This window comes from Thrips palmi, unplaced genomic scaffold, assembly GCF_012932325.1.
Source record: "Thrips palmi isolate BJ-2018 unplaced genomic scaffold, TpBJ-2018v1 HiC_scaffold_6, whole genome shotgun sequence".
NCBI classification, from domain to species: Eukaryota; Metazoa; Arthropoda; class Insecta; order Thysanoptera; family Thripidae; genus Thrips; species Thrips palmi.
Genome location: NW_023144633.1, coordinates 7130777 through 7154439, shown reverse-complemented (window position 1 = coordinate 7154439; position 23663 = coordinate 7130777). Strand labels below are relative to the sequence as shown.

Sequence of the window (23663 nt, the reverse complement as noted above, 5' to 3'; positions counted from 1 at the left end):
AGAGCAATCCATTGGTGGGGTCACACGTTCGGTTCGAGTCCCATTTAGCGTCTCTCAAAACGCGTCCGGGATTTCAACCGCCTCCACGGGTCTTCTGACCCACTGTGCGTTGGCGCCATACGTTCGGTTCGAGTCCCATTTAGCGACTCTGGAGCTCAAAACGCGTCTAGAATTTTGGGCGCCTCCACCGGTCTTCTGGCCCACCGTGCACCGCCCGGCAGCACCGCCCGCCCGCCCGGCGGGAATGTTTCAAAGTCGGTGGAAAGTCGTGCCGCGCCGTGCCGCGGGGCCCTGCACTGACAAGTGCTACTGCTGCACACGTCGGGACGTCGGGACGTCTCCGCCTCAACGACAGCGCGCGATAAAATCATTTTATTCTTCTCTGGCAAAATAGAGGCGGGGTCCTGCGGCCCTGGGGGAGTCGCCGTGCGATGGCCGATGGGGCGCCGCCGTGCCCGCCGCGCTGACGGCCCAACTTTGCTTTCGAACGTCCTTTAAATCTCAATTTCCCCGGCCCACCGGCCCTGCCCGGGCCGCCCTGGCCCCCTGGGAAGAATATTCAAGGGCGATCGACTTATCGCGGGGAAAACTTGCCACACAACGTCTATGTTCGACAGTTTTCAAACTTGATTTCCCCACCGCCTTTTAGAACTCGGCTCAGGGGCGGTCGCGCGCCGGCTCGCCATTCCGTTTCCCAACTTGACTCGGAGAGGGAGAATAAAAAATAGCAGGCGGCCGTGCCCGACTTGAAAAACAACCCCGGCAGTCTGGGCTCGGCTGCACGCACGCACGCACGGTTGACTCTCATATGCACGACGTGTAGAAATTCACCGTCAACACCAACCCACCAAAAAATAAAAACTTCATTTCGTCATGAATGGGAAATTTGTGCGACGGTTTTGACGCGCCCGCCGCGCAGGCATCCATCCACTCCTCGCAAACAGGCCGAGGCGCCACCAGAAAGGGTAGCCGGCTTGCGCGGCTTGCGCCCCAAACCAGTCGACGGTGTCTCTGTCTCACTCCCTCCATCAGAGCCGGCCGGCTTGGAACTCGTTCTCGTTCATATTTCTAGAAGCCGCGCCCCTCCCGCAAGCCTCCTGCAGCCCTCCGTCGCCATCAGCAGGCTGAGCAAGCCTGCCGCACGGTGGGCCAGAAGACCGGTGGAGGCGGCCAAAACTCTAGACGCGTTTTGAGCTCCAGAGTCGTTAAACAGGCCTCGAACCGAACGTGTGACCCCACCACTGGATTCCTCGTTCGGAGAGCAATCCATTGGTGGGGTCACACGTTCGGTTCGAGTCCCATTTAGCGACTCTGGAGCTCAAAACGCGTCTAGAGTTTTGGCCGCCTCCGCCGGTCTTCTGGCCCACTGTGTGCCGAGTGCCGTCGCGCCGTCTCTCTCGCACCCGAACGGAGCGCCCCGCGAGTGCGAGGGAGACGGAACGCTTCTCTGTCCACAATTACACCGCCGGGGTTGAGGAAGCTCGGCCAAGCCAGGCCAAGCTCGGCTTTCCGAACCGCGCGAAAGAAGCCCCGCCAGAGAGAGACGCGAGACGGGGCGCGGAGCGCTTGGCGGAGCGCGCGGAGTCGGCGAGGGCCGCCAGGCGGGCCAGGCGGGCCAGGCGGTGGTAGCCGCGGCCAGGCCCGAGATTGCCATTGCCAACATAAATACTAAGACTTCCTCCCGATCTGTTGACCTTAAATTTCTCTCTCTCCTTCTCTCTTCCTCCCCCCTCCCCCTCCCCTTTTTCTTGCCCCGGAAATCGAAAAACTTCCGACCGCCAGGAATGACTGCGCCACCCCGCGCCGCCCTCGGAGAGAAGAGAGAGAGAGAGAACGGGCGGAAGACAAAATCCTGAAAGTACCGAGAGGCAAAAATCGCAAGGAAGTATGGTGATGCGGCATCACTGATGCCTCGTATTGGTCAGGCTCGGATACAGAGAAAGGGGGGGATAGCCGCCTGAAAGGTACGAAAAAAGTGCTACTTTGCCCCTGTAAATAGGCAAAAAGTCCTACTTTGCCGCCCACCCCTCTGGGCCGACTCTGGATCCGCCACTGGTTTTGGTACTTACATGCTGCTTGCTCGTTTTCAAGTCCCCCCATCGTCTCTGCCTTCATGGTTACCAGTGTAGCACTGCTCATAATCACATTCTTCCAACTACTTACACAGATATTGCACAACAAGGCCCTGTGATTACTTGCACTGAATTATCTGCAGACCACCAACCTCTAACACCACCCCGTCTTCTTGCAACAGGCTAACACTACCCCCTCTTCTTGCAGTGTGGATGGTGGACCCCAGATTGGCCAGAAAGTGTCCCAGGTCAGGTCTAGAGCACTTCCTGCAGGGAAATTCCACACTCACTCCTCTACACTGGCCAATCAATCATCGTTATCAGGCCGCGACTGCAGTGCGATCGCCCCCCCCCCTTTCCCCCCTTTTCCCATTGTCCCAACCTCTTCGTCACACCGGACATTGGCCGAGGTCGCGGTGCCATCGGGCGGGCTATCACGCCAGCCTCACGACACGTCACACGGCGTGACACCATGTCACGCCCGCGTCACACACGTCACTCGCAGGCGGGTGGCAAAAGTGACACAAACGGTTCGACCAGAGATAGCACGCCGCGGCAGCATCCGTCGAGAAGACCTTCAGGATGGCAGCCGCCACTCAGACTCAGCAAACGGCTATCTCACCATTGGATGGGACTTTGCCCAGTGCATACTCAAATGGATGTTGCATTCATAACAAAAAAAAAATCATTATAAACTAGCCGCAAAAACAGGCAGTTATTATGTAAGCAGAACTTTGGTGGATCTCAATTGCGCATTTTTTAGCCTAAAACAAACCCCTGAGATACCTTGGAAAATCTACGTTTGACAGAGAGTCCCTATAGACCAGTTGTCTTTATAATGTCACCCTTCTCTCCAAAAAATACAAATAAAGCATCACTCACATTGGTTGCAGAGGACGGGTGTTAGGAAGTAAACGTCAACCAGTCTATGAGTATAAACTTGTCGGGATGAGCCATCTCCTAAAGAGAGAGAAAAACAGAATGTATTTCCATAATCTAATAGATTCAATCAAAATCAAGACAGGGATAGGGCGAAATAAAATTTAAAACTCCCAATCTTATTAAAAGATACTGACAAGAGCATTTTTTTAACCATACCTTGACCAGTTTCATCTCTCTCTGAACGAACCAGCTCAACATACTGGGGTTCCAAAGATCCAGTGGGTAACAGAGCAGAAGACACACTGCTTTTAGGTGGCACTTGAGGGGAGTACTGCACATAGTCTGAAATAGAGAGAGAGGATACAAGTTATAAGTATGAACAAAAATTTATATATTTTAAAACTTCCTTAAAAAAAATAATTACCTGGTCCGTTATGTGGCACTATATCTGGAGGAGGTAATGGGTTCCTCCATTGTGGAGTCGCTCCATCAGCACCAGGAAGACGTTTGAGATTTTTCACTGAAACAAAATTATAATTTACAATTATAAATCAAAGAAAAACACAGACAGTCTGGACATCATTTATGAATGAGGAACTCACCAGGAACATATCCTGAATCATGCGCTCTTGTATTGAACACCTTTGCCCAACCTTGTGGGCCAAATTTCAGGAGCTTGACAGTATCATCTTGAAGCAATGCCAGTTCCCCGGGGGCAGTTGGAGTATAGGGCTGGATAGCTTGGAACAGCCCACAATCCCATGCCCCCTCATATCCATCTCCATCACTGCCAGATCCGCTGGTGGAACCCACTCTGGGCTGGATTTCAGTCCTAAACAGATAAAAGTCAGTGAGCCACTGTGTTATGGTTGGTGAAACAAAAGTCAAAGCAGTTAGAATTCATCACATTGGCATCATCAAATCATTATTTTGACTTTAATGCTCTAACTGGACAAAAATACTGCGTTGGAAAATAAACCGAAACACAATGGTTTCACATTGATGATTTGTCCCGAGTAAAGAGCTTACACACACCTATATAATCATTTCAATAGGCCAATTACCTGTTTGGAGTTGACTGCTGTGAGCTTGAGCTAGGCTCATCTTTCACAGTGTCTTCGTGCCACATTCTATACCCATCCTGTGCTCAGTTCGGCATTCAGCTCTGCTTCCCGGTCATCTCAAAAATTGCTGATCTCAGCAGCACTGAGAACAAAAAGATAATGTAAACTTAAGATTAGAAGCAAAGAAAAAACAACATTATTATACTACGAGTATCTAGTCAATAATTTTCATCATGATGTAATAGTGAAATACTTTTATGTCCTTCATCTTTTGTTCAGGAACGATGGTAAAATATGCATCAGTTAATGAAAAATATGCATCATTTTCAAGTCATTCAAACTGTACACAAAGGCATGGAAAATTGAGCTACAATTATTACAGCGAATGGCTTTGAAAAACAATTAAGGATAATTGAATACACCAAACTTGTAAATTATGCTGTCTGAAGGCGTTTAGAGTAATCTGCACACAAAATTTAATGTAAGCCTAAGAACTAAGATCATCTCGATACTAATTAAAATAACAATAGATGAAAACAAGAAATAAATAATGGCTTGAAAACATATCAAGTGACACACAAGAATTTTGATAATAAAATTGGACGATTGTTTACAAGGTACGCACGCATCACTAACATAACCTCTCAACATTCTTCACACCTTTCTTTCCGCCGCCGAAAGCCACAACCTTCAGCCCTGGAGAGCAATTGCTTACGACTTTCGCATTTTAAAAATGACACATATGTCCTTATAGAGGCTTGCAGTTAAATCAGTAAGCCCGTGCGACCAAAAAAGTAGAAAAAGTAAATAAAACAACTGACATTTTCAAAGCGAAGGTTATGTTTATCGAATAAAATTCACATAGTTCGGGAGAAAACACAAGCAACTTATCCAAAGACATCGACGAAAACTAACTTTGATTGACAAGGCGTGGTTTGTTCGCTGGACAGCAACGAAAAATAATTTTAAACATAAAGCACAAATTTCCAGACAAACTTTCGTGCCAACACATGCTATGATCTTGAAAGATATCTTACATGATGAATGAAGACCAACAAAGGAGAGTTGCTAATTACCAGCACAAACTAGACAGACCAACAAGATATTTGTTCACTATTTGAACACAAGTAAACAACATATAGTTTCCTTGTATCTGTAACAAAAATCCGCACTTTTTTTATACCGGAAGCTCAGGTTCTCTTCGGTGATCTCGATGACTTCCGGCGTCACGACGAGCCGAGCCTCCCAACGTTGAATTTCAAAGTGTCAAGAAGTGCAGACAGCACCCGTTTCCATAGATGAAAGAGCAGAATATTCAACTATAAAGTTTGATTTACGATAGCTACTACGTTACTACGCGCAAAGTCGAAGAGAGTCATTCATAATCGTGGGCATGGCTACCAACGGGCTCGCCCTGATGTGCCTCCCAAATAAAACTGCACCAAATGCAGGACAATGGGAAACCTCAACAGATTTCAGGAAGGGCGATCAGAACCACCACCTTTCTTGGCAGTTCCAATCTGCTGGGAGTGGAATCTTCGCATGAAACAGCCACGGACGAGGTCTGGACGTTGGCAAGAGAGGCTGTAGTCGCGGAGTAGTTCCCTTCTTGGGCGCCATGTTCGTCGCGGCCGTAGAGTCTCTGGTGCCGGGAGTAGTCCCGACTGCGCTGCTCCACGTCGAGGAGTCTCGGAGCGTTGCGTATCCTCACCACAGCCCGGTACCTTCTACATCCGCTGCATCATCGGGGTTGGTGCCGGACGAAGGTTTCCACGCGTAGTTCAAATTACCACCGGATCTTCATAATCCTGAGGGGGATTTCCGTCGCAGTAAAATTCAGGTCTTTACGTCTTTACTTGAGAAGTTTCGCCTTTGCCTCATCAAACGCGACGTAAAGAATGTGCAGCCGAATCCAAAAAATCTCATTCAACGAACGTCAATGAAAGCAGATGATACTCGTTTGGTTTTCTTCTACGGGACAGTATGGGCTCATTCCAAAGATAGTATTTAATAGTTTTAGGTGTATGTTTTAAAGCAAAGGTATCATCTGCTAAAAACTGAGTCCTTTGTGCCGTGGCCTGCACCACCACCGCGCCGTGCCCGTTGGATTGCGAGCACGCGGTGCATCTGCGCTGTAGCGGGGAGGGATTGTCAATGTCGCGCACCAGAAGGGGGTGCCATTGTCGAATTCCGCGCAGGCTGCGGCGCAGGCAGGCACAGCCAGACAGACGCACCATCCCGCCCCGGCAGCCAGCCCCCATTATATTGTTAGGATATGCACTAGGTTTTTGGACTCTCGAGTAAAAGCTAGCTGACACCTTTATATGTCTTGTAGTTAGTTTAAGGTATGTTTTTAAGTAAAGGTATCATCTGCTAAAAATACAGCTCAATAGCAGAAAACTTGGGTGGCCTCTCAAGGCAAGGGACTAGAGCGCCGTGTGAGGTAGGCAGCCCATTGGACGCGCCAGCCGTGCTTGTGGTGCCCCTGCCGGCGCTATGGGTGCTGCCCATCAGAGATCCCAGTGCCGAACCCCAGAGGGCCGACTAGGCAAGCGCAGTCGATGTTGCCTAGTAGGCAGGCTGAAGTAGGCAACACTATCGACACTGCTAATGCATCATGAGAATTTTTGGCAACTTATGTGGCAACACTGGCGCCAATGGTGGACTGTTCGCAGTTCGCACTTGAAATGCACGTCCTAGAGCCAGAGGGGAGTTGGGGGAGGGGGAGGGGCTCGCTGTCTGCGGCCTGTGGTGCCTGTGGCCTGCGCGCGCAAGGGAAGGAGCCTCGACCATTCTCCCAGCAGACTGACTCCGAGAGTCGTTTCCGTCGCTCTGTCTCTCTCGCACTCGTGGGCGGCCCCGTATGAGTGCGAGAGAGACGGCGCGACGGAGCGAGGCTGCTGCGGCGATGCCGCGATTGACGTTTCCTCGACACAAAGTAGTGCAGCAGTGTGGGTGGGGAATGACGGCCAACGAGGAAAACGCGCCGCAGTCGTTGCGCCGCCGTCTCTGTCGCACTCACGGGGCGTGCTGGGATGCCGCGGGGGAGCGAGAGAGACAGAGCGACAATGGCGGGGCCGTTCGGCCGTTGGGCGCAGACGAGGCTCGGGGATGACGGAGACGGAGGGCGAGCCGCGCCGCCACCCACGCCAGGCCCTGGATGCCAGGCCCTGGATGCCACGGCCCAGCACACCCCGCACACCCTGTGCACAGTGGGCCAGAAGACCGGTGGAGGCGCACAAAACTCTAGACGCATTTTGAGCTCCAGAGTCGCTAAATGGGACTCGAACCGAACGTGTGACCCCACCAACGGATTGCTCTCCGAACGAGTAATCCATTGGTGGGGTCACACGTTCGGTTCGAGGCCTGTTTAACGATTCTGGAGCTCAAAACGCGTCTAGGGTTTTGGCCGCCTCCACCGGTCTTCTGGCCCACTGTGCGTGGGCGTCGGCGCGGCGCCGGGGCGGCGAGCACGTCCACCCAGCATCACCCTTGGCGCCTGCAGACCGAGAGTCGTTTTCGTCGCCCTGCCTCTCTCGCTCCTATACGGGACGCCCCATGAGTGCGAGGGAGGCAGGGCGACGAGAACGACTCTCGGAATGAGTCTGCTGGAGTCCTGGGCTGTGGGCCGGGGGTCCTCCGGCCGCGCCGGGCCGCCTCCAACGACCCCCTCAGCGCCGCCCTCGCCGCCTCGCCGCCTCGCCGCCCACGCGACGCGGACGACGACGCACTCCGGAGTGCACGTGCCCGCCATGAAGGGGGCGCGCGTCCGCTTGCGTCCACTGGGAACCCAGCGGCAGAAAAGGCCAGAAAACTATTTATTCCGCTTGAGGTAGAGTAACCCGGCGCTGCGAGTAATAGATTCCGCCTCATCTAACGAGGCTGCCGATTCATCACCCACCGATTGCTCGCTCCCCTTCCGGTGCTTCCAGCACTTCCAGTGCAGGGGGCCGAGGCTGGGGTGCCTGGCAGTACTCCTGGAGTACTCCAAGCAGTCCGCCTGGAGACCGCCTCGAGTCTTTGAAGTCCGCCTAGAGTCCTCCTAGCAATCTACCAACAGTCCACCTGGAGTCCGCCTGGAGTCCGCCTGGAGTCCGCCTGGAGTCCGCCTGGAGTCCGCCTGGAGTCCGCCTGGAGTCCGCCTGGAGTCCGCCTGGAGTCCGCCTGGAGTCCGCCTGGAGTCCGCCTGGAGTCCGCCTGGAGTCCGCCTGGAGTCCGCCTGGAGTCCGCCTGGAGTCCGCCTGGAGTCCGCCTGGTGTCCACCTGGAATCCGCCTGGAGTCCGCCTGGTGTCTACCTGGAATCCGCCTGGAGTCCGCCGGGAATGGTACCAATATGGCGAGCCGATTGCTATTAATAACCTTCCGTTACGGCTCGCGGCTCGCGGCGCGCCGTTCGCAGCGAGGAGACGGAAAAGTGTTGATTAGTTCCATTCGCAAAGAGGCGCCGAGGCGACGCGGCGCCCCGCCGTGCATTTAACGCCGTAAACGGTACGCGTCGATGATGAATGGCTGCATGGCCGCTGCAGGCCGATTCGCATCGCGCTGTCTCTCTCGCACGCCGACGGGACGCCACGCGAGTGCGAGAGAGACAGAGGGACGACGTTCGGGATCGGCCTGCTGATCTATCGACGCTGTCGCGACGAGTGGCGGACGCAGTATGTCTCGGCGAAGGCATGGCGAAGGCATGGCGAAGGCCTACGCAGTCTGGGACTCTAGCGCGGTCAGGGGACGCCCCGTCGTGGCGGACCTCGCAGTCTTCAACTCTGCAACGCAGTCTTCGGACTCTGCAACGCAGTCTTCAACTCTGCAACGCAGTCTTCAGACTCTGCAACGCAGTCTTCGACTCTGCAACGCAGTCTTCGACTCTGCAACGCAGTCTTCAGACTCTGCAACGCAGTCTTCAACTCTGCAACGCAGTCTTCGACTCTGCAACGCAGTCTTCGACTCTGCAACGCAGTCTTCGACTCTGCACTAGGTTGCTCTTGGAGGACCCATGGGCCGTGCACGGCGTTTCGGTACGGCCCCCGAGTAGTGCCAACGAGCAGACCGATTACGAGAATCCTCTCCGTCGTTCTGCCTCTCTCGCACTCATGGGGCGTCGTGTGGAGGTGCGAGAGAGACAGAGCGACGAAATTGACTCTTGGAATCAGTCAACGAGTACACCGCAAGGTGATGCGCCTTGGAGACCCGCTGCTTCTGGCCATTCTAGCGCTGCGTCGCGGAGAGAATTCGGCTGCAGACTGATTCCGAGAGTCGCTTTCATCGCTCCGTCTCTCTCTCTCGCACCTCCACGGGACACCCCATGAGAGCGAGAGAGACAGAGCGACGGAAACGACTCTCGGAATGAGTCTGCTGCCCCGGCCGGGGCCTTGGCCGCCGGGCCCGCCTGGCTCCGCTGTCACTCTGGCACGCGGGAAGGCAAAGGAATCCCGAAAATTCCACGTCGGGAAACGCCGTCAAATCCAAGGACTGCATCGACCGCATCCTCGGAAAGAAGACCCTGCGGCCGAGCCCCTGGAAGGTAGGCCAGGACCGTCCTGCGACACACCTGTGCGCGGCGGGACGGCCTATCCCGCGGTTCGCAGGGGCTCGAGATGGCCGGCCGACAACCCGCCACGTCTCTCTCTGCGACCTGCGCGCGGCATAGTGCGTATTCTGGCCAAAACTTCATTTCAATATTTCTGCACTCTTAAAACCGCACGAAGTATTTTGAGCATACATATAACAAACTAAAATACTTTGTTATACAAAGAAATAGTTCGTAAATTACGAAGTATTTTCTTTGTAGGCCTACGTATGCTCAAAATACTTTGTTAGTATACAAACTACTTTTCTTTGTAAGGCCCAAAATAGTTTGTAAGGTTTTCTCAGTGTGTTGGGAACGGTCGACTAAGGCGGAGGTCGACTCAAACAGGAAAAAAGTAGGCTTTCCTAAATAGAATGTTGACTCAACATTTCTATCGATTTTTCTCTCGAGTAGAAAAATGGGTTGGGTAAGTCCACTGAGGGATGGGTCGACTGGTGACGGGTGCACACCCGTTATTTCTGCTTGGACATCATACTAGCGCAGCGGTCAAGCCCGCGCGGCCCGAGCAGATCGCGTAGCGATAGCCATCGCGAAAAATTGAAAAAGTGACAAGGTAAGGGAAACCGCACTGAGGCGCCGACTGGCGAGCTCGCGGCGTAAACACATACCGGTTACGTAAAGAGTCTTACAGCGGAGTGCTTTACGACTGTCGTCTGCAGAGCGCTTTCGGTGCTGTCTCCCTCGGCGCGTCCCGCATGGGTGCGACAGAGACAGAGCGACGGAACGCGCTGCAGGCAGAATCAGCCGTCTGCCGCTCTGTCTCTCTCGCGCGCCGCCACGCAGACGCACCGCGAGTGCGAGAGAGATGGCACTGAGATTGTCCTCGGCGCACAGTGGGCCAGAAGACCGGTGGAGGCCGCCAAAACTCTAGACGCGTTTTGAGCTCCAGAGTCGCTAAATGGGCCTCGAACCGAACGTGTGACCCCACCAATGGATTCCTCGCTCGGAGAGCAATTCATTGATGGGGTCACACGTTCGGTTCGAGGCCCATTTAGCGACTCTGGAGCTCAAAACGTAGAGTTTTGGCCGCCGCCGGTCTTCTGGCCCACTGTGCGGCGTCCGCCCACGTGGGCCACATCAACGCCGCGCCACGCCACGCCGCGAAGTGAGGGACGCCGGCAAGGCAAGTGGTGCGGAGCGGAGCGAGCGGAACCCCGAGCAGTCTGTTGACCTCATCGACGGCCCGGCGTGCGACGCGGTGCGACGTGCCGGCGGAGCGAGGGAACTGTGGAGGGTTTCCTTCCACCGCATCGTCGTGCAGGTCCTGCAGGTCCTCGTCGTCCTCCAGGTCCTCGTCAACCTCCAGGTCCTCGTTGACCTCCAGGCCCTCGTCGGCCTCCAGGTCCTCGTCGTCCTCCAGGTCCTCGTTGACCTCCAGGCCCTCGTCGGCCTCCAGGTCCTCGTCGTCCTCCAAGTCCTCGTCGACCACCAGGTCCTCGTCGGCCTCCAGGTCCTCGTCGTCCTCCAGGTCCTCGTTGACCTCCAGGCCCTCGTCGGCCTCCAGGTCCTCGTTGACCTCCAGGCCCTCGCCGTCTTCCAGGTCCTCGCCGTCCTCCAGGTCCTCGCCGTCCTCGGCGTCTGCGAGCCTATCAGTGACCAATCGGCCGTGAAGGTGCACATGGCCGCCGCCGTGGAGGACGGCGTCAACACGCGCCGCGGTGGCCTAGGCGTGTCAGCGGCCGCGGCCTCCCTGCCGCGTCCATGCGCGCCGCCCGCTCCCCTCCCTGTGCACTGATTCCGAGAGTCGCTTTCGTCGCTCTGTCTCTCTCGCACCTACACGGAACGCCCGTGCGGAAGAGAAAGAGCGACGAAAACGACTCTCGGAATCAGTATGCTGGCATTTTCTAGCGCCGCGCGCGGTGTGCTTTCAGACAGCCTGTCCGTCTAGTTTCCAATCTCTGTCCCTATCTTGATTTAGCAAAACAGATCTAGCCTGGAACGGGCGCCGCGTCTGGAAGGGGAACCTCGGACCTCAGCGTCGAACGGGCGACGGCGCGACGGCCGGCCGAAACCAACATCGGCTTCACTTCTCATTCGCTGCCACTCAATTAAAGCAGCGGAAATTCGGAACTGGCGCCGCGGAGTCGGTGACGCACGTGGACGATCATGACGTCACCGTTGATTGGAGTCGGGATGCCGAAATAATTGGGTTAACGAAATTTATCTGCGAGATGTCGCTGTTTTGACAGTGGCGTGCCGAAATTATGGTGGCCCTGGCCATCGCTCGACGAGCACCGACGAGACGAGCGACGATAGAATTAATAAATAGGTCCAGCCGCGCGCCGCGTGGGCTCCGGGCCGCACCGCGCGGACCGTGCCCACCGTGCCGCGAGGCAGGCTCAGGGGCGCGCCTACACTCTGCACGTCCTCGCCCTGTCCCTCTCGCACTCACGGGGTGGCCGGGAAGGCGCGAGAGAGACAGAGCGAAAAACGCTGTGCGGAAGCAGTCGGCAGGCAAAGGGCAAACCGCCCCAAGCCCGACCGCACATCCGCCACTGGACGTGGTGTCGCTGCACAGTGGGCCAGAAGACCGGTGGAGGCGGTCAAATCTCCAGACGCGTTTTGACCTCCAGAGTCGCTAAATGGGACTCGAAGCGAACGTGTGACCCCACCAATGGATTGTACTCCGAATAGGCTAAGGAATCCCTTTAGTCACTTTAGTCACGAGTCCCATTTAGTCACTCTGGAGCTCAAAACGCGTCCGGGATTTTGGCCGCCTCCACCGGTCTTCTGGACCTCTGTGCGCTGCCTCCGCCACCGACGCGGCTGGAGTCTAGACACCATCAACTGGAGGGTCATTTAGCGCGCCGGCGGACGTTCGCAGTTCGCAGCAGCAGACAGCGAGCAGTCCACGAGGCACGCAGTAACGGCAACTCGACAAACATTCCAATTTGCGTTGTCTATCTCGTAAAAGGTGGGCGCCTCGAGTCTGACGCACACGACATCAAAGTCAGGAAGCTGAATTTCAAAGCGAAGTTGTTCCAAGCACTGTGCGGCTCTCCGTTCACGAGGTAACTTGGGGCGTTTGTTGCCGGTCAGCAAGGACCGCGGCAACCGGGCCCGCGCGTACACGTGGTGCAAGAAGACTGATTCCGAGAGCCGTTTTCGTCGCTCTGTCTCTCCCGCACTCATGGGGCGTCCCGTCTCGGTGCGAGAGCGACAGAGCGACGAAAACGACTCTCGGAATCAGTCTACTGGCGGTGCCCGAGTCATGATAACGTCCTCGCGGCTTCGCGGCTTCGGGGCGTCGCGGGTCAAAAGAAGGTTTTCGCCTAGGCCGCGCGGAGCGGCGCAGAGTCAAGGTCCCTCCCGCCTCGCGACGACGACGCACGGTCTTCGACGGCCGGTGTCCGAGAGCGCGAGGCGCGCGCCGCACAGTGGGCCAGAGGACCGCTGGAGGCGGACAAAACTCTAGACGCGTTTAGAGCTCCAGAGTCGCTACATCGGACTCGAACCGAACGTGTGACCCCACCAATGGATTGCTCTCCGAGCGAGGAATCCATTCGTGGGATCACACACTCGGATCGAGTCCCGTTTAGCGACTGTGGAGCTCAAAACGCGTCAAGAGTTTTGTCCGCCTCCACCGGTCTTCTGGCCCACTGTGCCCGGCCGCCTGAAGGACCGCGCTTCGTCGCTCTGTCTCTCTCGCACCGCTACGGGACGCCCCTTGAGTGCGACAAAGACAGAGCGACGAATCGATTCTTCAAATGAGGCGACCGTTTTGGTACAACAATCCAACCTGCACACAGTGGGCCAGAAGACCGGTGAGGCGGCCAAAACTCTAGAGTCTAGAGTATAGACGCGTTTTGAGCTCTAGAGTCGCTAAACAGGACTCGAACCGAACGTGTGATCCCACCAATGGACTCCTCGTTCGGAGAGCAATCCATTGGTGGGGTCACACGTTCGGTTCGAGTCCCATTTAGCGACTCTGGAGCTCAAAACGCGTCCGGGATTTTGACCGCCTCCACCGGTCTTCTAACCCACTGTGCTGCACCGTGCTGGATCGCGAGTCCGCCACCGTCTACGTGACCTTGATCCACCTTTTCCGCAGTGACTGTCCGCTGTCTGTTGTCGACAGACGAAACGAAAACGGCGGGTCGCTGAACCGCGTGCCGCGTGCCAGGGGCGGGCCAGTCCAGGCGCCCGGCGGAGGGGGGAGGGGGGGGGGACGACTCACTCGGACCCACTCCTGCACGGCCGCAATCAACATCCAACTTTTAGCCAAGTCGGAGTGTACAGTGTACCAGGATTCGCACACTGCTCACCGACCGCGACGCGCATTCCTCTGTCGATTCGGTTCGGTTTCGAAAAACCCGTCATTTGGCCGCCATTTTGCGCGCGCTTCCGCCGCACAGTGGGCCAGAATGCCGGTGGCGGCCAAAACTCTAGACGCGTTTTGAGCTCCAGAGTCGCTAAATGGGACTCGAAGCGAACGCGTGACCCCACCAATGGATTCCTCGTTCGGAGAGCAATCCATTGGTGGGGTCACCCGTTCGCTTCGAGTGTGGAGCTCAAAACGCGTCTAGAATTTTAGCCGCCTGCACCGATCTTCTGGCCCACTGTGCGCCGCTTCAACTTTTCCTCTTTTCCCAGGACGAGGCTCCAGTGACAACGTACCGAGTACCGAGCCCGCGGCACAATGCCGATACCATCGGGCGCTGTTACTACTATGTATATCAGCGACTTAATGTCTTGATTAAGAGCGAGGCGAGGCTGTAAACAATAATTACGGTTGCGCGGGAAGGCCGGGGCCTTGTCGCGAGGGGCCGTCCGTAAAGGGGGAAGTCCGCGGAGAAAGAAACCACCGTTCGTTTTGTTGTTTTTTGTTGTTGTTGGAGGGCCCCCGTGCTGGACAAGCTCGGCCTCACAGGGACGCCGTCGTCGTCCACCTCACCCTGGCGGTGCACGGCCGGCACGCCAGCGGGACTCTCCGGTGACGAGACGGCCGTCGCCGTAAAGAACTCCCCGATAGAGAATGGAGGATCAATCGGCGTGATTTTCATCAAATCCAAACGCGACGGCAAGTTGCCGTTGTCGGCGTCGTCGCGCGCGGCGGGGCGCGCCGCCACGGTGGGACAGAGGGCCGGCGCCGGCGGCCAAAACTCTAGACGCGTTTCGAGCTCCAGAGTCGCTGCGCAGGACTCGAATCGAACGTGTGACCCCACCAATGGATTCCTCGTTCGGAGAGCAATCCATTGGTGGGGTCACACGTTCGGTTCGAGTCCCATTTAGCGACTCTGGAGCACAAAACGTGTCTAGAGTTTTGGCCGCCTCCACCGGTCTTCTGGCCCACTGTGCGCGCTGCAGTGCGCGTGATCCGCCATTGTGAGTACCTGCAGTGCAGGTGCTGCAGGTGCCGCCGAAGGTGTGGTGGAGCACCACGGCCGCCGCCACAGCCTCCACGGCTGCCTACCACCTCAAGGCCTCAAGGTCAACCTGCCAATAATTCCGATCCTCGTAAACAAAGCTGAGCCCGCAGAGTGAATCGCGCTTCGTACTGTGGGTCGTGGGTTCAAACACTCGCCCCATTTTATTCCTTATTTTTCTTTCTCTCGTTTTGCCATGCATTTTTAATCGAGCTCTGATCGCGATTGGAGTCCAGCGAGGGGCTTGGTGGGGGAAGGAGCCGCGCCGCGGTGCATTCGCCTGCATTCGTGCATTATGCACGCTGCATGGTGCGTTAATGCACGCCATGCGCGCTGCATGCAGGCTGCACACTGAGAGTCGTTTTCGTCGCGCTGTCTCTCTCGCACCTACGCGGCACGCCCCATGAGTGCGAGCGAGACAGAGCGACGATAACGACTCTCGGAATCAGTGTGCTGGATGGCGCTAGCGAAGCCAGCGACAGCCTGGAGGTCACCCACCACCACCGGTGGCAAAAGTAATAACAAAGACGCGCTGGAAAAGGAAATCCCTCTCTAACAAGCGAAATAAATTTCCCGCCGCGACGACTTATTTAAATTATGGTGAATCAGTCCCACGCTCCGGCGGTGCGGCAACATCCATTCTCGATCCACCGACCGAGATTCGAGATTCGAGACAAGCAAGAGCGCGGCTGTTTCCGGAAGACGGTTGGCCGGCCTGCTCCGGGACGGAGTAAGTTCGGTTGCGACACGCCGCACAGTGGGTCAGAAGGCCGGTGGAGGCGGCAAAAATTCTAGACGCGTTTTGAGCTTCCAGAGTCACTAAACAGGACTCGAACTGGACCGTTCAGAGAGCGATCCATTGGTGGGGTCACACGTTCGGTTCGAGTCCCATTTAGCGACTCTCTCTAGCGACGAGAGAGAGAGAGAGAGAGAGAGAGAGAGAGAGAGAGAGAGAGAGAGAGAGAGAGAGAGAGAGAGAGAGAGAGAGAGAGAGAGACAGACAGACAGACAGACAGACAGAAGAGAGAGACAGAAAGACAGAGAGACAGAGAGACGGACACAGAAAGACACTGAAAGAAAGACTGAGACAGAGACAGAGGGGGAGGGGGAAGGGAGGCACACACGAGGACCTGCCTCCATGGTTACGTTGGGTCTTCCGATTGAGACAGAGATAAGGAGGGTGGCCCGGAATACGGGAAAATCCGACGTGGCTCGCAAACGACCCCTAACCCCAAGACCCTGTTGCTTTGACACAAGCCGCTCCACGCGCGATACCGTGACACCGTAACCTCCACGCGTTAACGATTGCCGTTCGAGTGGGAATAAAACGAAAAGTGGTTGCCGTTGCTCGCCCGCTGTTTCCCCCCGTGTTTTTCGCTCGCGAACGATTGCGTTGGCGTGGCCCCGCGGATTTTCCTCTCGAGTTTCGGGGCGCTTTTCAGCTTTCAGCGGCGGCGGCGCACAGTGGGCCAGAGGACCGGTGGAGGAGGTCAGAGTCCCGGACGCGTTTTGAGCTCCAGAGTCGCTACCTGGGACTCGGACCGAACGAGTGACCCCACCAATGGATTGCTCTCCGAACGAGGAATCCTTTGGTGGGGTCACACGTTCGGTTCGTCTCCCTTTTAGCGACTCTGGGGCTCAAAACGCGTCCGGGACTCTGACCGCCTCCACCGGTCTTCTGGCCCACTGTGCGGCACGTGGTGGTTCGCGGGCTGCTCGCCGTCCTGACCTGAGGTGTAGTGTTGTGCAAGTTAACACAACGGGGCCGGGCCGGGCCGGGCTGACGGCCGGGGGTCGCTGAATGCGGCTCGGCGCGCAGCTGTTGGGGCTCTGTTTTCAGCTTAGCGCAGCGCAGCGTAGCGCAGCAGCAAGGGCAGCTGCGGGCCGCGGCCGTGCAGGTTCACCAGCTGCTAGGCCCTGCCGCCCTGCCGCCACTCCGTTCGCGGCACGACCCCGCGAGGCACAAGGCAGAGGCTTCACGTTCGCCGTCTTCACCGACCGCTTCAACCACTTCAACCAGTAAAATAACTCCAACTGCTTCAACCACTTCGAGTACTTCACCCCTAACCTGAGCCTCACCAACTTCGCGCTTCACCGCGCTTCACCACGTTTCATTACGCTTCAACACACTTCACCACGCTTCACCACACTTTACCACGCTTCACCACGCTTCACCTCACTTCACCACGGTTCACCACGCTTCACCACGGTTCACCACGGTTCGTTCACCACGCTTCACCACGCTTCACCAAACTTCACCACGCTTCACCACGCTTCACCACGCTTCACCACGCTTCACCAAACTTCACCACGCTTCACCAACGTGGCGGGCGCGGGCAACTTGGTCTGCAACACAGAGCAGCCTGGCGGGTTGCCTACCGCGGTCTCGCAGGCGCTCCAGCTGGCTCGGCTAGCTCGGCTCGCTCTCGGCTTGCCCGGCTTTCTCGGCTCCCACTTCAAAGGCTTGGCGGATTGGCGCTTTGCAACGCGCTTCGCTGTCCGTCTCTTTCCCGCGCTTTGAATTGCGCGCTCGCTCCGCGGCTCCGCGGCCCCGCGGCGCACTAGATCGCCTCGTGTTTAGGTTTAGCTCGCCGGCGCCAACATGAAGAGCGCACGCGACGCCTGTACACAGAGTGGGTACACTGCCGCCGGGTACACTGGACAAAGTCCTTAGGCCGGTCACTCTAGGTCACTCCAGCCAGGACGACAATGCACGGCGCCAGAAGCCCGGAAACTCGGAAACTGTCCCTAAGCCGTATTTTGCAGTCATTACCGTAAATGTTAAAAATGTGCTCTCAGATGTTTCTTTTTCAAAATAAGTATTATATAAAATTTTAAGAAATCAAGTAGAAACTTGGTTCTTAGTTAGCCCTCAAAAAATGTGCCACCACACCACATTACGCGGAATCCTGCGCTAAGTTCGTGACGTGTCTCGAGCTACACATCGCCCCGCCACGCCGCACCCCGCCGCGCTCCGCCCCGCCCCGCCCCGCCACGCCACGCCGCGGGTAAGAAAGTAGCGCCACACGTTGTAATGCACGCCACGCCACGCCACGCCACGCCACGCCACGCCCCGCCAGGCTGCCGCACCCACCGATGTGACCAATGGATGTGACAGCGCTCCGTTCCCGCGGCGCCCTTGTCGCTGCAGTCCGCGGTGTAGTCCTTGTTGTTGTTGTTGATGTTGTTGTCGTTGTTGTTCGTGTTGCATCTTATCGAGCCGATCGGTCCAGCAGCGCCACTGTATACGGCCCGGTCTTCTGGCCCACTGTGGAGCGTTCGCCGCCCTGTCTCTCTCGCACCCGTCGGGGCTTCTCGTTGGTGAGCGAGAGAGACAGGTTGACGAGGAGCACTGAGGAGGCAGCCTGCCGCACAGTGGGCCAGAAGACCGGTGGAGGCGGCCAAAACTCCGGACGCGTTTTGAGCTCCGGAGTCGCTAAGCAGGCCTCGAATCGAACGTGTGACCCCACCAATCGATTCCTCGTTCGGAGAGCAATCCATTGGTGGGGTCACACGTTCGGTTCGAGTCCCATTTAGCGACTCTGGAGCTCAAAACGCGTCTAGAGTTTTGGCCGCCTCCACCGGGCGTCTGGCCCACTGTGTGCCGGCCTCTCTGAGTCTCTGGGCAGGCGGCCTCCTCGGGCTGGCGCCGCCGGCCAGGGGGAAATCTAATAGAAAGAGCGGCGGGGCGGGGCGGGGCGGGGCGGGGCCTGTCTCAACGTAACGCCCTTGGGTGTTACTCGGGGGTTACGCGCAGCAGGTCCTTCCGTCGCTCTGTCTCGCTCGCACTCATGGAGCGTGCCGTAAGGGTGCGAGGGAGACATAGAGCATTCTGCGTGCGTTCAAACTGCAGCGCGAATGGCACAAGCCTGGCAGTGTAGGAGTCCCGTTCCGTGGGCCGCGCGCCAGGAAAATAGAATTGCAGTGGAGTAAGACGCCCCCGCCCGGCCCGCCCGGCAGGACGTCCTCGCGGCGTCCTCGCTGCCCCACTGGAAGTCGCTTCTCGATCCGCCTAGCGTTACCCGGTCCGGCCCTGCCGGCCCTTTGGCGCAGTCTATTCGCAGGGCGTCCCCCCCCCCGCCCGCCACTGCCCGCCGTGGCTGACGTGCGGCGCGGGGGCGGCGGGCCGGTCGGTGATTGATACTGCCCGCGTGGGAGGGGAAAACAGGGAAAACCCTGCCTGCTAAGTAGTGCTGCTGCCCGCGTGGCCAAAAAGTTTCAAAAAGAGACTCGGTCCTGCCGGGATTCGAACCCGCGGCGATGGCGCTGCGGAGTGCGGAGCTCGGAGGTTCGGTTTGGACCGTCCTAATGGCTTCGGTGGGCCCCGCGAGTCGGGTCGTGTTGTTGTGGCCTTGCCAGGCCTTGCGGCTCGTCGACTCGTCTGCGGCTGCAGTTGGCGGGGCTGCACACTGATAGATCTGTCTCTCTCGCACCTATAGGGGACGCGCCATGAGTGCGAGAGAGACAGAGCGACGAGACGACTCTCGGAATCAGTCTGCTGGCGGGCCGTCTCGGCACCGCCATGGCACCGCCTGGGCAAAGGCAGCGCGCTGCAAGTGTGCAGCCCGGGCGACATACAGTCTGCGAGTACTGTGCTGCTGCGCCAGATAAGCATTGTCCAAGACGCTCCTTACAACACGTCTGTGTATGTGCGCGCGCACACACACGCGCGCCAGTGTGTGTGAAAGAGGCAGCAGTCTGTGTGTGTATTGGTGTGTTTTCTTCCGTATGGCGGCCGATGTGTTATCTCCGTGGCGATTTTTACTGTGTACCCGAGTACGCAGTGCGGCGGTCAAAATTCTAGACGCGTTTTGAGCTCCAGAGTCGCTAAACAGGACTCGAATCAAACGTGTGACCCCACCAATGGATTCCTCGTTCGGAGAGCAATCCATCGGTAAGGTCACACGTTCGGTTCGAGTCCTGTTCAGCGTCTCTGGAGCTCAAAAAGGGTCTTAGTATTTTGGCCACCTCCGTCTGCTGAGGCCTAACAGCGCCGATGACGATGACCGGTCTTCTGACCCACTGCGTACTTCGGTCTGCTTTGGCCTCCTCCGCCGGGCTTCGCGTCTTCTTGGCCCACTTACAACAAACATGTGTCCCACCTCGGTCATACTTTTTAAACTGTATACGGAGCCTTTCCTAGAGCCCGCCTACGCAGACGGTAAGCCACGCGTCTGGTCCAGGGCAGACCCCCCCCCCTTTCCCCCTTCCCAACTACGTCTCACTAAACCGCGATAAGTTAAGCATCGCCTTGGGTGCTATCGTCATGCTATCGTACTGTATCGGGCTGTAGGCTGTAAAGTCTAAGTTAGTTTAATGCGTAGTTAGCCCGGCCGCCATGCGCTCACCGAGCCCAGCCCAGCCTGGCCCAGCCCATGCACTTGCAGTGCCCTGGGGGAAAGGAAAGGGGGGGAGCATGCAACACATACCCTATCAAATCAAACCAGAGTATGCTGCGGCTAAACTTTCGGCCGTGTAACAGTTTATCCGTTGCTGTTTTGCTGATTAAAATCTAATGAGTCGGTTTATAATTCATAATTCAAGAAGATGGATAAGCAAGCTCGAACGCCTGTCTAGCGGAGTAATCTTCATACGCGGCCCGGGTTCGAACCGCCGAAAAACTGAGAGTTCTAAATGTAGGACTTTAGGACATCAAAGCGTTTTATGTAGGACTTTAAGACACTGAGAGGTCCAAATCGAGGACGCTAGAACTATTGAGGGAGTTCCATTACTTTTTCGCACACCTTCTTGGATATTTTAATCATATTTAGGAGCGGTGCAAATGTTACATTTTTCATAATTCATTTTAATAGTAAATTTTGTATGTTCCTCTAATTTTGGAGCAGATTCTTTTCTGATTTGGCTTCCACCGCCCCGGGCCCCGGTCAGTGCAGCACCCTGACCCAGGCTAACCCAGGCCGAGGAGCAGGGCGGTCGCAGCAGTAGTAACAGCAGCGGTCCGATTCGGAGGACTCTGTCTCTCTCGCACCCATGGGGCGTTCCGCAGCACCGCAAGGGTGCGAGAGAGACGGAGCGACGAAAGCGGTCCTTAGCGTGCAGCAGCAGCGGCGGAACACTTCCCGGCCGAGCCGCTCGACCGCGTGACCGCGGTGTGACCGCGCCGACATTGGCTGCCGTGCAGCAGGCTGAGGGTCGTTCTCGTCGCTCTGTCTCTCTCGCACTCATGGGGCACCCCGTATGGGTGCGAGAGAGACAGAGCGACGAAAACGACTCTCGGAATGTGCCGCCCCGGGCGTGCCAGTGGCGTGGCGCGAGCGTGTTTGGACCAGACGGCACGCACACGCACGGCGTGGCACCGCGCTCCGCACGCACGATCAAAGCTTCGTTGTGGCGGCAGCGGCGCGCCAAAGGAAGGATATTGTTCTCGCTGAAAAAAATAAATAAAAAATATCGGCGAGTCAGTGCAGTCTGAGACACAGTCGGAGACGCCCGCCCACCGCAAGCTTGCGTCATCACTGTGGACGGAGGGTCTGAAAAACGTCTAACAGTTTTGAACGTGTCCTTTGAAATGTTTAAAAATTTCCTGTTTCGCCCTTCCCGCGACTCCTCGATTTTTTTCGCGTGTGTCGTCCTCAAGTTAGGAAGCCACGAGCTCACGAAATCGTGGTGAGTCACTCGGCTGATTAGCTTCTGTCCTTGTGTCACGAAAAAGCCAGCGCGAACTTTGAATTTCGGCACTTGGGGGACCAAATTTGGTGCCTGCAGAGTGCAGACTGACGAGACGTTCCGTCGCTCTGTCTGTGCCTCTCTCGTGAGGCTCGAAGGAAACAGCCGCCTGAAAAGAAGTCTCCACTTAAGGGGTATTCGAACCCACGACCGCGCGCAAGGGGTCCAGACCATCCCCCGCTCGCCCCGCACCACAGTGGGCCAGAAGACCGGTGGAGGCGGCAAAACTCCAGACGCGTTTTGAGCTCCAGAGTCGCTAGATGGGCGAACCGAACGTGTGGCCCCACCAATGGATTGCTCTCCGAACGAGGAATCCATTGGTGGGGTCACACGTTCGGTTCGAGTCCTTTCTAGCGACTCTGGAGCTCAAAACGCGTCTAAAGTTTTGGCCGCCTGCACCGGTCTTCTGGCCCACTGTGCGCACGCTCCGCTTGCTCCAAATGGCGAAGGAACGACCCTTGATGATGTTACTTGTCGACGGCACGGCCCTCCTGGCCTGCCTCCGCCCACGCAGGCCCGCCAACATTAATCACACACAAAAGTAGTGCACAAATTTCGCCCCATCACCCGGAGGTCCAGACGATGACGTCAGGGCCGGCCGGTCTCCCCGGAGGCGGGGCGGCGGGGCGAGCGGGGCACCAGAGAGGACTCTGCGGGGCACTTCGCCATTGGTCAACACACACACACACACACACACACACACACACACACACACACACACACACACACACACCACACACACACACACACACGGGATTCAAGCTCTGGTCGGTCGTCTGAGAAGGGCTTGGGGCTGAAATCGTGCCCGAAAATCTGTATCAATTTTGAATTGTTTTTGGAAATAATTTTCTTTTGGTTCTAGGCGAAGCCCACACACGTGCATCCGATGCAGTGCTAGCGACGCTAGCGTGGCGACGTTAGTGTTGTTTGTAGGCGGTGCAGCGGCGGGGCAGCCGTGCCCTGTTTCGCGACCGCTTCGCGGAGGTCCCCTGAGTCACCGTGTGGCGCACGGCGCGGCGCGGCACGGCACGGCACGGCGTGTGCGCCCAGTGTGGCAGTGCACCGGATCGCCCCGCACGCCACTGTAGCGCCGTGCGCCAGCGGCTGCAGCGGCCCCGCTTGGCTGCAGACTGATGCCGAGAGTCGTCTTCGTCGCTCTGTCTCTCTCGCACTCATGGGGCGTCCCGTGCAGGTGCGAGAGAGGCAGAGCGACGAAAACGACTCTCGGCATGAGTGTGAAGGGAAGGTTCCGGCCGCCAGAGTGCGCGCAAATGGCGGATAGGGACACGAGGGACACGGAGGGGGTGGCGGAGGAAGAGAAAAAGGCAACATTCCTGTCAGATTGCCCGGCCGGGAATCCGGACAATGCGGGGATAATCATGGAGTGCGAGTGTGTACACAAAGTACTTGTTGGCGGTAATTGACATTTTAAGACGCGCTGATGATGGTGAGGCAGCGCCTCGGCGCGGTCAATGGGCGCGCGGCGTTATTCAAAAGCCGCGGTCCTGGGTTCGAACACCAGCCGAAGGCGCGGTTTTTTCCTCGCGCGAACTCAAGTGATTTGGCGCGCGCGGAGGCAGTGCGCGCGGACCGGGCTTTCGATTCCACTTGGAGGCTGTCTCTCTCGCACTCGGGAGGCGTCCCGGGAGGGTGCGAGAGAGACAGCGACGAAAACAGGGTTCGGCATCGGCCTGCGGATAGCGTCCGCGTGCACTAGTTGCAGTCCAGGTTGTTACCTGACCAAGGTGCCCGCCCTGCCCCGCCCCGCCCCGCACAAGTCAAAGGCGATGAGCAGCGGCCGGCCCAGCGGCACGCCAGACGGGCGGGGCGGGGCGCGGCGGGGCGCGGCGGGGGCCCGCGCGGCGCGGCGACAGGGAGGGGGGGCGCGGGGGCACGGCGGGGTGAGGTCCGGGTCCCGGGTCCGCCTGGCGCCAGCAAGCAGGCCGTGCCGTGCCTCAGTGCCTCAGTCTCACCCTCGGCTCTGGCCTGTTGCCTTAGCTAGTC

The 23663-nt window shown here is 57.3% G+C and overlaps 1 protein-coding gene across 4 annotated transcripts in view; it reads right to left on the bottom strand.

Moving 5' to 3' along the window:
* Positions 1–5409, bottom strand: part of LOC117651645 (phosphatidylinositol 3-kinase regulatory subunit alpha) — a 92502-nt gene extending 87093 nt beyond the window's left edge. The window contains exons 1-6 of one of the 4 annotated variants that reach the window (XM_034395839.1): positions 5191–5409; positions 4019–4160; positions 3557–3786; positions 3379–3474; positions 3171–3296; positions 2955–3032 (exon numbers count right to left, since the gene is read on the bottom strand). In XM_034395839.1, the coding sequence (XP_034251730.1) occupies positions 2955–3032; positions 3171–3296; positions 3379–3474; positions 3557–3786; positions 4019–4083 (595 nt within the window). In that variant the 5' untranslated portion in view covers positions 4084–4160; positions 5191–5409. The other 3 variants (XM_034395838.1, XM_034395837.1, XM_034395840.1) reach the window with 3 other exon arrangements.
* Positions 5410–23663: the final 18254 nt, after the last annotated feature.